At 37.4% G+C, this 18997-nt stretch overlaps 2 protein-coding genes across 2 annotated transcripts; both read right to left on the bottom strand.

Annotated features, from left to right (window-relative positions):
- prr18 (proline rich 18) lies at positions 1-1444 on the bottom strand (the record flags this gene model as incomplete). Its single annotated transcript, XM_079473740.1, has 1 exon — positions 1-1444. One exon carries the CDS (start codon positions 1442-1444, stop codon positions 680-682), a length of 765 nt encoding a protein of 254 aa, XP_079329866.1. The 3' UTR covers positions 1-679.
- Positions 1445-3172: 1728 nt separating this feature from the next.
- sft2d1 (SFT2 domain containing 1) lies at positions 3173-18812 on the bottom strand. The gene is made up of 8 exons (XM_079472778.1): positions 18442-18812; positions 16978-17064; positions 15432-15517; positions 11873-11954; positions 11120-11155; positions 10968-11026; positions 7875-7904; positions 3173-3874 (listed from the first exon to the last, which is right to left on the bottom strand). Exons 1-8 carry the CDS (start codon positions 18670-18672, stop codon positions 3835-3837), a joined length of 651 nt encoding a protein of 216 aa, XP_079328904.1. The 5' UTR covers positions 18673-18812; the 3' UTR covers positions 3173-3834.
- Positions 18813-18997: the final 185 nt, after the last annotated feature.

The following is an 18997-nucleotide window of genomic DNA, read 5'->3' on the forward strand; positions in this document are numbered from 1 at the left end:
GAAGAGAAAAGTATCAGATTTTATTGTCACAACCCTTAAAAATGACTTGAAACACGGCATATAAACACACCTCCACATTTTCAAATAAATACTGTACGCGTCTGGGTTTCCAGTCCCATAACACACACACACTTTCATCAAGTTTAGATGCGAAGAGTCAAAGGCTCTCGAGCTCGTAAGACAGCTATTGTTTTCTGGCACAAAGGAGAGACTGCGGCCTATACGCATTTCGATGGTTCTCAGTTCGTCTTCGCCATTCAGAAAGAAAACAACAGACAAAACAGTACAATTTCTGTCCATGTGTGAAGTAAAACTTTACGGATTGATCCGCAATAGCCATTAATCCATTAACGGGTCCATCCCTGCGTCGCGTCTGCGCTTTACACTCTTCAAAATAAAATGGACTTTCTTTGCAGTGATGCTGGTTCCCCAACGAACCTTTCAAGGGTCCTTAAAAGATCCGATTCTTTCTAAGCTTTTTGGTTGTCTGTATAGCCTACAATCTTTTGTCCACTACAAAGGACCTTTATTTTCAAGAAGGTTTTTGAATGGTCGCATCCGACAAACGGTAAAACGCGTCTCGTGTTAGAGGTCATTGTTTCTAAAGGTGACTTTGCGTCTGATATGCTATACACCAACGCGTCGGCCGAGATCTTCACATCGGACCTGGACGAAGTTATCAACTCTTAAGGTGAGGCAACGATGACAGTTTATCAACTTTCCCGAAAGCCGCGGCGCTTTCCACGCCTTTCAGCCACTCTTTACATTTCCTCATGACAGTCTCGTCCACGTCTCCGTCCTCCTCCTCGTACTCCACATCATCGTATTTGTACTGATCGTTGAGGAGGGAGATCTTCACAATGGTGCTGATGTCGTTGGCCCCTTCGAGTTTGGCAACAGGTCCGGTGCTCTTGTTGTTGGAGCTGCTCTGCGCTCTCTTGGAAGGGAAAACCCGCCGGTGTCTCAGGTCCGCGGACGCGCAGCACTTCTGCTGCTTGGCGATCATCTGCTTCTCCAGGTTGCGCTTTTGGATGACCAGGATGGCTTCGGGCGTCAGGCTGAGTGAGAAGTGGATCTCCTGCTCGCTTTCTTCTTTTGGCAAAGGCGTCCTGGAGGAATATTTATGGCTGGATTCTCCAGAGCTGGACCGCGGGACGCTTTCGCATGAGGTGGCCGAGGGTTTGGGGACGCTCAGCCACGGATGTCTGCTGTCCGTCTCGGGGTCGGCAAGGACTCGGGTCGACTTGTGACGTCCGTGGTGTTTCAAATGTGCCGATGGCCACGGTGACGCCAGTTTATTCTTCTCCGACTCCTCGTCGTCTTCCGTCCTTGGACTCAACGTGGATTGAGGAGGCGCGACGTTGTCCCTGCTCTTCTTTTTCCTGAATAGCTCCTTTCTTGGCGATGCTATCCGCGAGTGCAGGTTTATCGGCGGAAAAGGCATTTTTCAAGATTATTCAAACGTTGATGGCGTGAGATAGACGTCCATTCGACAGCAGGTCTTTGGGAATCAGACGCGGTTGCCCATCGCGCTCCGCGTCGCACGGCTAGACTGGCGAGGGGCGGGGCGATCGCAAGCCTTATATCGTTTTAAACGGACGGGGCGTGGCTACATCGTAAAGGTAAAAACAACAAAGCCATGCTCACACATCCACAGGTCAGCTGAGAGCACACTGAAACACGTACAACATTGCGTTAGACAGTAAAACATATCAAATGTTAATGTAAATTTGCCATTTGAATTAGTTTTTAAAGACACGTCTATTGTTTCATAATGTAAAACCTTACAAATACGTTGTGTTTAAAATAGCATTTGGTTTGATATTATATACTTTCAAATGTCTTAATTATCTAAATCATTGAATTGATTTGTTTGCAGCCTTTAATCTCTTGAAACAACAGAGATTTTGGCCGATGGTCAATATTTTCTTCTTGGTGACCTTGGCAAAGCGCAGACAAGGTTAAAGACAAAGCCGCACTCATTGTTATTGATTCGTCATTCGTCATTCTTCTTTCCAACTATTTGTAATTTCACAGTGACAGCTGCTGTGGCACCCAGCCACAGTCAAGTGTTTCAGGCTCAGTGTGATGAAGAAAGATAATCGATAGGCTTATCATACAACACACACAGACAGATGCTTATTTTCACAAACGATAGATTCTCGATTTAATTTGATTAAACTCGCCATTTATTGCCATGAACATGTAAAGATTCTGTTGTATTTTTAAAGCATGTGAAACATTATACAACATTACAAATGTAGTAAAATAATAAATGACAGAGTCATTTTTTTACCCTCATCTTGTTTTAAATCCATATTTCTTTTCTGCACAATGAGAATTTTAAGATATCTATGAATTTATTTTGACCTATACAGCCCATGCACAATATTCATCTTCCAAAGCCACATGATGTCTCTGCGATTAAAAGGCAGACATTAAATAATTCATTAATAACCTTTCTCTTTACTGAGGCTCAAATAAATGCGTTAATGAATGTGCCATTTGTTCTTGCACAAACTGTAACAGAACACAATATAGTGAATGGATCTATAGGAGGTTCTCCTTTAAAATTCCATAAAATTTTTCATTTTCAAAGGAAAAACTATTGGAACTGAATGTTATTTAGGCACAGCCTACACATACTGACAGCATTCCACGTAAAGTGTAAAATATACGTATTTTAAAACCGGAAGCATTATATCCTCTCAGGATCTCAGGGGCCACTTTCACTTTCAGGGGTAATTACTGTCATGTGATCAGCATTGTGCACAACAGGAGTGTGCGGTGGAGGAGGGATGCTCAAGAAAACTGAGCACTCCCACAGTTGTCATGGAAACCGCATCTATGGAAGTACAGGCAGTCTAAAAACAGACAAGCCTCACTAGGTTATTAGGTCACGTTAAAAATGGTGGTAAAGAACAAACCTGTACATGCTCATGTTTAGATGATCATTGGTTTATAAAGATTAGGCGTACAGGCGAAAGCCAGAGTCAGACACATGGAATAGCATCATGTCATCTCCTGAGGTTCAGCGTGGCGAGAGACAGCTGTCACACTTGCCCTGGGCTCAGACAACCAACACACATCATTATTCAGAACGCATCTGCCAGATGAACATGACACATTAACTCCATTAGAAGCTGGCAAATAAAATCACACAACACTGAGAATGAGTACTGCATTTATTTGGTGTGTGTAACATTTCTTCATACGAAAACGTTTTTTTCTGTCTTTTGTTATATATTTGGTATAAATGTTTTTTTTCTGTACAAAGTCATCAGCAATAAATGATTTAAATCATAAACATCACACTTAATATTAACGCATTTGTTTTTCATTTAGTTTACATGGCAGTATGTCATCTATTAAGCATCATTTAAAAGAAAAGTACACCCAAAAGGTTATACTTTATTTGCCTTTATGTTTCATTATAAAGAAAACTAAAATGATTGAAATGTTATCCTTTTGAGTTCAACAGAAAAAGAGAATAATACAGGCTTGAGATGAGGCTTAATCATAAAATAAATATTTTGGGTACACTTACCCTTTGAAAGCATTTAGTCTCCACACACGCACAAACAAAATAAAAATAATACAAAAGCCTCAGGAAGTAAAACTTATTTTTACTTATTCCAAATGAAACTACATATTACATTTGCACTCTGACTATTCACACATTTATTTAAAATTATTATATTAAGACAAAAAAGGAAATGTTTTTAAATCACCAAGAACAGTGTGGCAGATTCTGAGATGAAAATAATCCTTAATATGAAGTATTTTACATATTTACTCTTTCGAAGCAGGACATCCAATGAAATACTGGATTATTTAGCTCAAGCAGGAGGTGAAGCACTTGATAACCGCATCTCTGTGAACATTAAACAAAAGACGTATACAGTAAGTGGGGGTTGGGGTTGTTACAGAATTTATGGCTGATATTAAATTTCAAAGAAACAGATGGTATGGAATAATAATAATACAGACATTTAATCCTTAATAAAAAATGCATTCTGTAAATGCTTCTTATAATCTTGAATTTAATAAGATAACAGGACGTGTTTTGATTTTGTCTGTTTTGTGGCAGGGCAGAGCTTTTGCATATCTTATTTTGTTTTGAAGTGAAAACACGATCAGAGTATTTGACCTTCTGGCAAAGACTGGAAACTAGATATATCTAATATTTACAAACTTTAGCCAAAATTCTGTCATCATTTCCTCATCTTCGAAATGTGTATAAATGTCTTTGATTTGATGAACACAGAGAAATATATTTGGAAGAATGCTCATAGCCAGACAGATTTAGCCTCCCATTGACTCCCATAGTAGGAAAAATACAATGGTAGTTAAAAGTGCCCCAGAAGTGTTTGCTGTCCTAAATTCTTCAAAATGTCCTCTTTTGTGTTCAAACGAACAAAAATAATAATATAGTAATTTTTCCTACTACGGGAGTCAATGGGGCCAATATCTGTTTGGTTACAAGCATTCTTTCAAACATCTTTCTATGTGTTCATCAGAACAAAGACATTTATACAGATTTGGAACAACTCGAAGGAGAGTAAATGATTTTTGGGAGAACTATCTCTTTAAGTCAAAGTTTCATGTTAACACCAAATAATTTTAATGCCCAAATTCACTGGTAAACAAATATGTAAATTACTTTTAAATATTGTACATTTCCTCTTAAAATGTTTTCTCACAAATAGCTTACAGAAATAGCAAGGATTTCAACGATTATACAGTTTTGCTATTAAATAGGTCAGATTGTATCAGTGAAAAGCATTTTTTTAAAGACACCGTGACTATGATTATCAAATGATAATGTGTCCTAGTAATCCTAACTTTATGAAGCTTTCTGTTTTGTATGAGACCAGTAACAAATGGATGCTTCTAGAGTTCATGAAATTAATACATTTTTATGAATTTTTGACACTCAAAATGTTGAAGGTTGAATTTGCTGCGAGGCATTTGTAAAGTAAATGTATTTTGTATATGTTGCAGTTTATCTCTTTGTGTTGTTATATAAATACTTTTAATGTGCATCCAGTAAACAGAACGAGAAAGTGTCTTATTTATTATTTCAATTCTTACGGTATTTCACTACATTAAACATCACCACAGCAAAAACAAAAATATTGACACCCACACTGAATATCATTCAGAGACTAAAAAACATCAGGATGTCATTTTTGCTATATCGCCCAGCCCTATTATGGATCGAAGTGATGAGGTAACCATCACAGTCTCCAAGGCAACAGCGGAACAAGGTCACGGTGCCTCCCGCCTCAGTCCCCGCCCCTTTCCTCTCTCCCCTGCTTCTGTCACCCTCTCTAAATGTGTTGCTATGCAGACTTTGAGATGCTCAAAATTCACAGGAAGTGGAGGAGGTGTGAAAGCAGTCAAGGTTAAAAGGAAGAGTAGAAAATCAGGCAAAGGATGAGACAAAAAAGGGAGATTGACGAATGTCTGCAGACGTTACGCGTCTCTTACGCATTAAATGGCCCACACGCCAGACGCGATCAGCCGACTAGTTTAGCCTTTAGAGCACTGCACATACAGCACATCAATAAATGATGGTCAGCTCCTACTTTCTGATGAAATATGGGAGCAACGGATGCCCTGGCTTCAAGAAAGATGGATTTCCAGCAAAAAAGCTGAATAAGCCAGAATGTAAATCGCAAACTAGAAAACACATTATACAAATGCAGAAACATAATGAGATTATTATTAGCATATTATTCCTATTAAAACAAATCTGTTATGTTGCTTGACACATCAGAAATTAGAGGACTGGAGGCTGGGTGTTATAACTAAAAATGATCGAACTTCAAATTATTTCTAATATATCACCATATTTATTACACATTTTTGGTGTTTTTCTTTTTTCGAGTCAGAGGAACCATCATCATCAATAAACCGCAAATATTTTTGAGCAATTAAAATATCTTGAATTTTAATGATGAAGGCAAACTATAGTCAAGTGGCAAAGCATTAATAAAACTGAATTGGCAAAAAAGCACGTTAAAATCATGACAATATTAGATGGTAGATGTATACCCGGCTCATGAATAAAACATCTAAATGTTCAAAACACAGACGTGTGTGACAAACAGCTCATGAAGTGATGGCAGCTCAAGCTAATCCGGTAAAAACACAGTGAAATAATTCCCCAACACAGGATTTAAAGCTACTCAACAACAGTATTACTGGGCTTGGGTGTGGGTATTTCTGGCAAAACAATCAACAATGACACAATGGGATTCAATGAAAGCTGAATCCTCCACAGGTAAATGGAGAGATTGGTCAAGGGTTTGGTCTACAGAAGAAACAAAAGCCGCAGGTGGAAAACCGAGGGAATCATTCAAGGGGAAATGTTTTCCTCTTTCAAGAGGATCCTGAAGGAGGGAGAGTGTCTGGAATGGGGGATGGGCTTTCCCGGCTGTCAGATGCTATCAGAAACATGTACAAGCACCTTTGGCTGAAAAAGGAGGAGGGTGCCGGCTGTATGGACCCTTTCTTCCGACATCCAGTGATGCTCAACTTTCAGAATTAGGTCAAGCGCCACGCCATGCTATGAAACTGAGATTAACGTATTCAAAGTGTTTTGACTGATTTAATATTAATGTTCACAATAGATTTTATCCTTAAAGATAAGATAAATCAGTATTTCAGAGGACAGATTGCAATCTAAAAATCGAAGAAACTCCTCCGTGACTTTTATCATTGCCACTACTTCCTTGTCACCTACATACAGTATAATTTAATGTAAAATAATGAAGATGAATCACATTTTTATTACTGTTAGGGATAATCCTTTTTATGATTTAAACCCTCTCCATGAAAACTAAATAAATAAAAGAACTGGAACGACAAAAGAATGAGTAAATGGTTGAAATATTTCAATTGCACAGCATGCAACTGAAATATTAAAAAGGATTTAACACCATCACCGATCCCAGTCTCCACACAAAGAAACAGATTGGGACGATCCTCCTGCCCAAACACAGCAGATATGACATTTAAATGTCTTTGTTAAGGCGTTAGATAAATGACCTTATGGTGCTCAAGCCGGGCAGGCGACAGGAAAACAAGCTGGGGTTTGTATGACACTGTGAGAGCGGCGCGCTCCAGTAGGGGATTACTGCCATATGGTGAAGGCCAACAGCCGTAAGGCCACGAGTAAATAAAAACATGTTTTCATTCAGGGAATTTAGCTCCCCTTGTGTACACAAACCCAGTCCCACCCAACAAACATCTTCTGAAAGAAACGCTGCCATTTGGAGACAAACTTCAGACTGCATTGGGATTGTTTGGGATATAAATAGGCAGTCAAGCTAATCTGGTTGGGCTGACTCATCAAACAGTTTGTTTTACATTTGTAGACAGATTCTGTTCATACTAGCTAGACTAAACTAACTAAAACAACTATAGAACAGACAATAGAAATGAGGATCGCTTCGTGTCTAAATAAAGTATAAATATTTAAATTAGGGCATGTACTATTTTTATTTGACTATAGGTGGAGAGTGTTGACTAATATCCTTATCCTCATGGAAACAGCTGTGACAAAAACACCAATATGCATTTACATCAAATATACAGGTATTTTCTATTATAAATTTCAAGTTCATGTGTAAATCAAATCAGTCGTTGTTAAAATAATTGTAATGGCTATGATCCATCTTAGAAAGATTTCATGATAAGAAACTGGTGACATGTTGAGTTTTATTTGTTGGAAGTTAGCTCGTCTGAGAAGATTTTAAATCAAATTTTGTTTTAAATATTTTTTTAAATCAAACTGCATTTTAAAATGAAATAAGAAAAAAGGCATAGTATGAAACACATGGAGGTGAGATGAGGTGTCTTCTTACCGTGCAAATGGAATGTAGGAGATGCTATACCTAAGAACACAGAGACACTGTATTAATACCGAAGGTCCTGATAAATTGTTACAGGAAATTCAAAAACAATGTAATAATAATGCAAAGTAAATCTGTAAGTGCGTCATAGACAGCAGTTACAGCTTGCTTTTAAAGTAATGAAATGATGTGCTTTATGCAACACTAAATGTGTTTTTACTGCAAACTCATTCAAATAAAATTCATCAACATGTGGGAATATAATGAGAGAACATGAAAACTCTTACATGTGCCTTTATGGTTACTTTATGGTTAGAAATTCAAACCTTTACCATTCTCTGATTTAATAAACCAATAAAGGAAATGCCATATACATAAAATGAAAAACAAATAAAACCTTATACAGATTTGAAAGAAACCACACAGAAGGGATTTTTATATAAACAAATGACTTCAAAAGAACTGCTAACGCTTCCCAGAAATGTGTGTCATCTCTGATGCGTCTGACTGGTCTTCAGGATTTCCCAGTATTCTCATCATACATGCTTCATGTGGTTGCTGGAGTGATATATCAGGCGGTAAGAGGAAGACTGCTGGTGGTCTGTGACACAGAGTGTGTGTGGAGGAAGAGAACGTCCTGACAGTAAACTGACAGCAATTGCATGGCCAATAAAATCTACCGCGGTGACTTAGAGCTGCGCTCATACACAAACAGGTTTGTTTTTAGACGTTCTACAGATTTTATACTGTACAAACTAACCCTAACCAAACCTTACCATCAAACAAACCAATTTAAATAAATAAGCAGTTTCCTCACGGGGAACAAAAACTGACTGACACACACGCAGTCGTCTTCCCTGCCTGTCCAATTATCTGTCCTTTATAATGCTAACAATGTCATTACAATCTTTTCTAAGTCTAACCGAGAAAGAAGCAGTATGTGTGGAATGCATATAAACAAATAAAACACAGCTAATAAAAGTCAATCTGCAAACACGTAAAATTGCTCTTTTGTCTGGTCTGGTGGAGCGGTTTCCGTTCAGTCCACCTGCTTGTGCACCTGTGCTCTGCTCATAGCACAGTGAAGGGGTCAAGACACTCTTAGAGGATCACATTAGTTTTACTGCCCACTTCTGCTTAACTGCTTTAGTGACACGGGAATACTGCCCACCTCTGTCTCTTTTGGCTCGGCTGGGAATGTACGTGTAACTAAAAAACCCTCTTGTAACAAAACCAGGATTGCACTTATATTCCCTTTGAACAAAACAGAAATGTCACAAGAGTTTTGAATTAAAATAATGATGCTCATCTGCATTGTGTGTCGTTGCCAAGAAGCTGTCTGGAGTGGATTTTAAAGCACGTCTATGTGCTTGCTAAATCTGCGTGGTTGCTAGGGCGTTGCTATGTGATGGGAGAAAATCTTTGAGAGGCCTGAAGAGTAATATTCATTTCCACAATGCTGCCAATTGAGTCATGTTCCAAAGCTTAATAACTTTGATAAAACTTTTGGAAAACTGTAATAGTGATGCTTGCCTTACATTACCAAACACTACTTATATTATATATTGCAGTGAGGTAGGCGGGACGAGAGCCGGGATGCGAGGTCGGTGCTGTACGCACACCACTCTCCAATCACGGAGGAGATTGGGAGCATATAAGAGGACGAACGACCGGACCATTATTTAATTAAGTTATTTTATGTTCGCCGGTTCCCGTCTCCTTCCTTCCCTTTATGGAAATTTGTTACATATATATAACGTATAATGCTGTTGTTCTCAACCAGGGGGGCGACGATTCCACAAAACCCCAACCTCGATCGTGAATGCATGGAGCACCATGATTGCTAATTGACGTAGGACAATGTGCCTTTTCACATATTTCTGATCTTGGAGGGCTGTTTAAAGATGTTAAAGATGTAATGCGCAATTTACACCACACCGCAGCTGTATTATAAACTGCAATTAAACTCTTGCTTGTGTTCAAATCAATGAAACGCTCACTGTTCGGGTGATGTGGCAGATTAATCCTTTTGGAATAATCCTTTTAATAATAATTTTCATATGGTCTTAATGCAAAAAGCTAATGGTTTACAATGGTATTTAAATGGAAACCATTAGCTTCCGTGATGGTTTCTTATGTTTTTATCAGCAGGGTTGTTACATTTATAATGTGATCTCTTGAGATCTGTCATATACAGATATTTTTTGCTTCTTTATACTTCAGTATATATATATATATATATATATACTATATTTTACACATCATCTCATCTATCCTCAATGTACAGTATGGGGTAGTTCCTTAAATGGGTTTTTTAACTTGAGATGCTAGTCGGATGATTCAAAGGTTAAGGGTGTCATAAATTCCTGCTGTTTGTTTTTGCCAGCTAAATATGCAAAGGCAATTATTAGCAATACGTTTCATTTTCTGTAAAATGTACACAAAGCTGATAACAGCAAAGACATCTGATTAGCCAGTTTTTGTGCTGAGCGAATCTGCATTTAACAGAAATCTGTATTAAATAGAAATCGTCAGTTGCAAAATCTACTGACACCCTGACACTCACTACAGGTGTATGTTGCTTTACATTATTCTGTTTGATAAGACATGTTTGTCTCAGACAGTGGCGTGAGTTCTTCTGGCGAAGAGTAGACGGCATAGCCGCAAACCAACACTTTCATCTACATAATCCAGCGTTTAAGACTGGTGTTGTTTGTGTTTGTCATTGTGCTGAAGAACAGTAATAATAGTTGTTGCATAAGAGTTGAAATGTACACCAGTCGTGTATGACAATGTTATAGGGCTGGTTCTTCAATCCTAAAGACCGTTAGCTAAGCATCACACTTTATTTTGCATGTATACTTACCCGACTAAATAAATAATGGTAAATACATGTACATAATATGGGTGGGATCATTTCTAATAATAATTACACAGTTAAACAGTATTTACATAGTATATGCAAGTAGAACAGGAGTGTTAACAGAATAGTAATCTCACGCAGACAACAGATCGTAATATTGTACAAATGCCAGCGGTATATAGAAAACTATAGTTAAAAGTTTTGCTTCAATATTATGTTTGACAGATGTGTCTGTCACCTACCATGTCATGGCCAAAAACTGCAAAATGCAGAAGATGATAGCCAGACCCTTTTTTTGCCACTGGAAGGACACAAAGTTAAATTAAATTAAAAGAATGTACAACAAACTGTCAACAGAAACATCAGCATCAAACCGTTAGTTTAGTTAGCTTACCCAAAAGGCTGCACATAACGTCAACACAAGACACAGCTGAGGAAAAACAACACACAAAGCAACAGCTATTACACATGCACAGAAAGTTATTATTTATTGTAATACTGAATCATTTTCTTGCATTACACTGATACATCGATCGAATGAAAGATCATATTTGAACCCTTTACTATGCACCTAGACATGCAATGCCAAGCATATACAATTCTATATATTGTAATCATGATAATCTGGTCATACTGTGTTGTATTTATACTACCGGTCAAAGGTTAGGATCACTCTTTATTCATATTTGCCCACAGCTTAGAACAATATTAAAACCATCAAAACCATGAAATAACATAAATGTAGCTTTGGGAATTATGTTGTGACTAAAAGCATTCACAATAAATGAACTGTTAGGATATATTTCGTTTACTTTGCACTTTGTCTCAACCTTGGACGTTTTTTATACAGTACTGAAGCATTAAGTGACTCTTATTGACTGCTTTTTATTTATTATTTGGTCCAAATAATCCATTTCAAAAATGATATTCCAAAAATACTTTTTAATAAAAGTTAGGTTTTCTAAAATAAATGATTATGTTGGTACAATTATATTTTTGTCAACAAAAGTGATTTCAAACATTGAAGATCATGAGAAACAAGTGATCCTAAACTTTTGACCGTTAGAGTACATACATAACATATACTGTAATATAATATACAAAATAGCTTTGTTTTCAGTAGCCCTCATGTGTCGCTTTCTCTTACCAGCATCACAACGGTGGCTATGAGTCTGGTGGGTTCAAACATACGCTTCAGCTGTTTAAGGGGTCCCATCAGGAAACATGTGCTGTAGAGCAAAAGAGAACAATGTGAAATCACAAGCCACACATCTACAGTATCTATTACTCACAATATTACTCGACAGAGCAAAAAGAATTTGTAACACTTTACAATAAGGTGCTTTTTGTTAACAATTAGTTGATGCATTAGCATGAACAATACTTCTAAAGCATCTATTAATATTAATTCATGTTCATTTCAGCATTTACTAATACATTAGTAAATGTACATTAGTACACTGTTAACGTAAATTATTTAGATTATTTAATATTTCCCTTAAATAGCCTACATATCTTACTAATTAATAAATGAAAATTGACACACGACATTTTTAAGTGATTCACAGAAATGAATTTACCAACGCTAACATTGTTTTTCCTGCTGAAATTTATATCAGAGATGGAAGGTAACAGTGTCAATGGTTACATTGTGTCTGAGAGTATTTAGGAAACTGAAATGAACGATTAAGGGCCAAATAAAATAAATTCACAATGTTGGTTGCTTTACATTGCCCCTAAAAACATTGCAAAAATAGCATGACTATCTTTTTAAAACCCCATATGTAGTAGTTTTCGATAAAAGTACATTTTGAATTGATTTCAATTTGAGAGGTAGAATGACATCAAAGGCATAATTCCAAAATCAATATGGTTTTTTATAAATTTACGATGCGGGACATCAGCAAAATAAGATGAATTAGAGACACAATGACGCAAACTGACTGACTCATTGAGATGAAATGAAAGGTACTCCGGTCCCACAGGGATCAACCCACCGGCCCCGCATTACCCAAGAAAGCTTAACCAGATCACATAAACACTAATGCATCAGGCAGCGATGACGGCACCCTCAGATGTACAGGATGGACATATTCTCAAATTCACTAACAACGTTTAAAATAAGAAAACTGTATTTGTTCGCGACTTCTATTAAAGGGATAGTTCATCCAAAAATGAAAAATCTATCATCATTCACTCACCCTCGGGTTGTTTCAAACCTGTAAACATGTCTTTGTTCCAAAAAACACAGAGAACCTCACCCACCAATTTACCAAATCATGTTACATTACAGCATTATTTTCATGGCAACCAAGCACATTTTCTTCCCCAATGCTCATTGCAGTAATGCATAAAATGGATATAAAGGAGGGACCAAAGCTGATGTACAGCTTAAGATAATGTATGCCTTCAACGATTGATATAATTATGTTAATTTTCTTTATGCAGGATACAATGTGATCATGACATGTTTTACCCACACAATTGAAAAAGGTTTTTCTGATAGAGTTGATGCACATGCCTACCCGTCAATAAACCTCATGAACTGTGTCCTTCTTTCAGTCTAACTAGGCCTTTAAAAGAAGGTTTCCCGATACATCCTGCTAATATATCCTGCCAATAGTTTTTTTTAAAGCTGATGTTGTGTGTATGTGAATCAGGTAACCCAGACAAGCATAACTTTGAAGGCTTAAGCTCCAGATCTCTGTCCGTAAGCCTCTGTGATTAAGGACAGATTTTGGTTACTAATCAAACCTCATTGAATCTTCACCTCTGAGGCCGAATGGCTCAGTTCAATGATTTGTCACGAGCGCAAGTGCTTCAAAGTGAGAATCAGGCCTCTGATATGCAGAGGTGCAGTCTGGGAGAACGCCAGGGAAATTCTTCTGGGCCATTTTTCCACCTCACTGCCCTAGTTACTAACCGAGCTTCTTACTGATGCCTGCGTCATGATGTGGAATAGCTGACCGCGAGAACACTGAGATACACCGTTGTTATGTTTTCTGGAATTTCAGGTGCACTGTGATTAAATTAAAGTCCGGCTTACATTTCACCCTAAAATTAAAGAAAATTATATGAATTACGTATATCATGAAGAATGTACAGACGCAGAAAAAAAGGAGACTTACGAGACAGAAGTTAATTTCAGAGACTGTTTTTCTGATTTTAAATTGTACTATATATATAGGTACATTCACTATTTATAAAAATATGATTTTTGTTACATTCTGTGAACCACAATATTTCTCCAACATTTCAAATAAAAATATTGTTTCTACAGAAAATGAAAACTGGATAAACAGGTCAAAATAACAGAAAGGATGCTCTGTATTTTTCAGACCTCAAATACTGCCAAGAAAACAAGTTCATATTCACTTTTAAGCAATACAACAGTTACACATGTATTTAGGAAAAGTAAAACATATTTTTTATGTGATAACTTTGTCACTCCTGAGGCTTGTTTTTGTTGAAATTCAATGACCACAATACATCTAGACTAAGGATTAGATGAACATTTGGAATGGTCTCTTAATTTGTTTCTGCGGCTATATACGCCTTGAATCTTTCCTTTAATTTAAGTCTATTTCTTCCCGTTTAATAGGACTGAGCTTGAAATAACAGTGTATCTTTCGTGAAAAAGCCACAGGATTCAAGGCCTTTAAATTAAAGTCTCTAATTCATTTCAGAATGATTTGAACAAACCCATAACTCAAAGTACAAGCAACAGTAATGGTGATGGTGTCCTTAGCAAACGGCACAAACGAAATAACATTTTAGGCAAATCATCCTGTTCAAACACAATCATTTTCTTTCATAAAATCAGCACCACAAATACTAACAGGATGTACAAATCCATTTTATTCTTTTGATTTTGGATTGTCAATAGAAACAAATCTAAGGAGTAACTGTTTTTCCAAACAGTTGCTGCACTATTTAATAATATGTTTGATAATTTAAATTGTTGATATGAAGCCACAGGACGACAGGTATGGAGAACTGGTATGAACGTCAGGATTCACCTGACCTTGATGAACTGGTTTGGCTATTGTCCGTAAAGAACCAGTAACAAGGCCACAGATAACGCAATACCTAGTTTCTTTGATGTGCTATACTGTGTGTTTCATGTAGGTAAGGCAAGTTTAAGGTTGTCGCTAACATATAAAAGTAAATAAGTAAGTAAGGGAATAAACGATCATCCACTCTTCTGCATTGATTTCAGAGAACTAGACAAACGTATTTGAGTCCTGGGAAAAGAACATCCTGCCCCATGGCAACCCAACAACACTGTATGAGGACAAGAACAATTCTCTAAACCCAACGAGAAGACAATGCGAGTGAACACTTGCAAAAAGGAGATCAGTCCGAGTTAAAGGCGTGTTATATTCTTTTTCCCCTAACATGTTTCTTAACAAAATCCTGTGCGGCTGCTTAGGTCATCACAACATGTATCAGAGCTGAACTGATCACTTTATTTAACGATAATAACTTAGTTAACAAAACTGACATTCTCTTATAATCTGTAACATATCAGAAAACAATCATAGGGCTCGTACCTCTCATGAATAAAAACATGAATGCCATTGAATACACCCAGAAAAGAAAAACCAGTACATCTCTGTACATACAGTATGCAGAGTAAATAGTAAGTATAATTATGTACACTGAATCAACATTTAAGAGATGTTCCCAGCTGTTATTAAACTTACCTTGAAAGTGCTGCTATGTTTCCTAGGGTGTAGAATACAGCAAACAACTTAATGCCGACTTTAGGCAAGAAGAGAAGTGCAGTTCCCTGTTTCAGAGGACATAAAGCATCAGTTAATATTCAAACCTTTCTGTGAAGCTAAACGTATTAAATTAAAACCCAATACCACACAAAATTCATCAATTTGACTTCTTTTACATCAACATGTAAAACACTTCTGCCACCTGGTGGTGTTGAAATCGGCCTTAAAGGGATACCAAAAATGAAAACTCTGTCCTGATATTACTCACCCTCTAGTTTAGGTTTAGTTCTTATATAGCACATTTCTACTGCCATAATATAGCCAATAACCATAAAACAAGAAATATAACATAACATATACAGTTCCCCAAACAACCCAAGACATAGTAAAATACAGTAAAAACATTACGAGTGATACATGCCTCTTAAACAAAGTCAAAACGCCACAGTACTTTGCCAAAGCCCTCTTAGTCAGTATCAAACGCCACACTTAGGAAATGCTTTGCCACGGCAGATTTAAAGGCGGGTAAAGAGGGAGCGGATCGAATGGACAACGGAACCTGGAGCAGTAATTTATCAGCAGATCAGAGGTTTCTTGCTGGCTTATATAGAGTAACCATATCTAACATATGTTTGAAATGATGAATGATGGTTGCAAACATTATTCCAAAATAATTTAACAACATTCTCTAAAATATCTGCTGAAGAAAGAAAGTAATACAGGTTTGAAATAACCAGAGGGCCAGTAAATGATGACAGAAATTTTCACTTTGATAAGGTCCTTTGACACTTAAGCCATGCTATAAAAAGATGAGTTCACAAACGTGTTTTAGTTGAGTAACCATTCTTCATCGTTTCAAACCTATCAAACATCCATTTGTGAAATGTTTGGTTTGAAAAGTCTGCAAAGTAAATGGCTGTGTTATCAGTAAAGTGTTATCATGACGTACAAGCAATCAGCAGTTGGCAGGAGGTGGTAAAGATACAACACTTTATACCACATTAACCTGTGGAAATCCACTGTATGTTTCTTTTTAGAATGCAAAAACATCACAAATATTGCTAATCATGCAGTTAAGAGCATAATATCTACTTTTTGGTACATTTTGAATGTACTGTCGCCTGTGTGATTTCATTGCTTCAATGCGCTAATGCTCTTTTCAATACAGCTGCAGTTCATAGTGACAATAGTCAAATGACACCCTGCCAATAACTACACGTGCAAGAACCCATTGTGGCAGTCACCTTCATTTTGTAGAGCAGTGATGAGGCCTGGAAATTTTGCAAAAACACTGGAAATTTTCGCAGACAAATTAGAAAGAGGTTGCAAATAGCAAGTGTCCTTTAAAAACATATTGTACGATATATGGTGTATACCTCTTTGAATCATATTTGGAAATGTTTTTGAAATACCCGTGAATAGCATCACTTTGCCAACATCATATAGGAGGTGGCCAAGTTAAGGTAAAACTGTGGAACTTTATATGTTAATGTGCATGTTAAAATGTGAGATAAACGAAACTCACAAGTATTGAGGACAGGATCCCTGCTGCGAAACAAATGACAAACCACTTCACCCGTGTGCTGTAACTGAGTGTGGTGCCATCCAGAACCTACAAAGAAGAATCACAGGATGTCACGTGACCCATAATGCCTCACGAACAATGACAAGTGCACATGAGAAAAAGAAATGTATGCATAACATTAAATACACAGATTCACAGAAAGAACACAAAAAGAATAGAATTACTCTACAAGGTTTTTCTTAATAGATTTTTCATATAGATGGTCACATGAATGGCATCACAAGCTAAACAGTGTTGTAGAGCACAACTTAAGTCACACTATGATTTTTTTACTAACAGACATCTGACGAAAAGGGTCAGATCATGCATTTTTATACTTTCTCTCTCTCTCTCTCTCTCCCCGGGGTCTACTCGTGTTAGTACAGATCCTTGTCACCATAAATATTCTCCACCCAATCTCGGACCTCAGTATTTAGGCCATTGGTTATGTGTTCACTTTAACGTAAATGCCAAACACAGTTAAAAATATATTTTTTTACAGTTAACATCAGAAGAATTGATCGGATTATTATATAGCTTTTTTATGCTTGGAAACTGATGATTTTGTGTCGCGTGCAACACACAACAGGAACAGCGCAAGGTTTATGTGACTTCATCACTAGTTCTTCGGGTGTTTCAAATAACAGTGTCTGACTCTTGCCTACTGTCTCTCCATGAACTCACAGTAACCGGATGAGTCTTTTTTTGATCATTCAATAGGTGTCGCTGATGCGTGAATGTAGGCGGTCCTTTATTAATGTATTCGACTGTTCGATGTCACAAAGTTGTGAAGTTTTAAGACGAGTTGTATTTCCACTGAGACTGAATTGCACTCTATAGTCCAGAAAGAGAGTTAAAACGTTCCAGCATGTTTACAAAATACAATCAACTTTTTTTCATGATATGACCCCTTTAAACACATTTAAAGGGACAGAGGGAGTATAAAATACATTGCAGACTTGCAGAAAGGAAACAAATCCGGAGGCCATGACCTTACCTCACATGATCTTTTCCATCAGGAAGCATGGAAAATCATCAGTTAACAAATGTCATTATCACATAACAAACACAATTCAACATAACTCTATCATTTATATTATCCCATTTAGAACTGTGTTATTTGGACATGCTGGTTGGTAACGTTAATACCATATGCTTGTTTATAACACCCTGAAAATACACAGAATGTAATCATTTGGTAGCACAGTGTGTTATAACTATGAGTTTCAAACGTGATAGTACTACTGTAAAGTTATACATGCAAACACGACACAGACACAGCAGTTTATAAGCGTTACAAGGGAAGTAAAGAGAATATCAGCACTGTGAATCGACTCAATGTGGCCTGACGTGACTTGACGTAACCTTACGTTCACTGCTGTAGGAGGAAAGACTGCAGATGAAATAAACTTCGTATTTATATACCTGTGCTGTAAGACCCACTTCCTCATTCTCCTCTCGACCGCTTAACACACGTCGCAATTTGTCCATTGTCGTAAAAAGTTTCTTTAGGTCAGAGATTCTCGGACACTTCCTCGAAGTTGAAGTTTCTTGACAACTTGACGCTTTATTCTGACGCCCGTATTTCTCCAAGCCACGCCCTGAAGCTCCTCTCTGCCTGCTCCGGTTGGACCGACTGAATAAACAACTTTTCATCTGGCCAATAGAAGACAACAGAGAGACTTGCTAGCCAGTACTGACTCAGAAGGCGGGACTTATCGTCATACCCAGTGGAATGGCATGCTCGAGGCGCATGCCCAGATTGGCGCCGTTTTTCTCTCCAACAGTGTCTGTCTGCGGTGTCCAAGAAAGGGGCGTACTGGTAAGGGGGCGTAACGTGTAATGGGCGTAACCCCTAGCATCCGTCAAATAGAACCACGCGAGATGTCAAAACGAGATGTTGTCGGCAAGATGGCCGCTCGCAGAGACCTTTAAACAAATTTGCGTCCCAATTCGGCTAATTCTAATAGAATACTTCTTT

Source organism: Barbatula barbatula (genome assembly GCF_947034865.1).
Source record: "Barbatula barbatula genome assembly, chromosome: 14".
Lineage (NCBI taxonomy): Eukaryota > Metazoa > Chordata > Actinopteri > Cypriniformes > Nemacheilidae > Barbatula > Barbatula barbatula.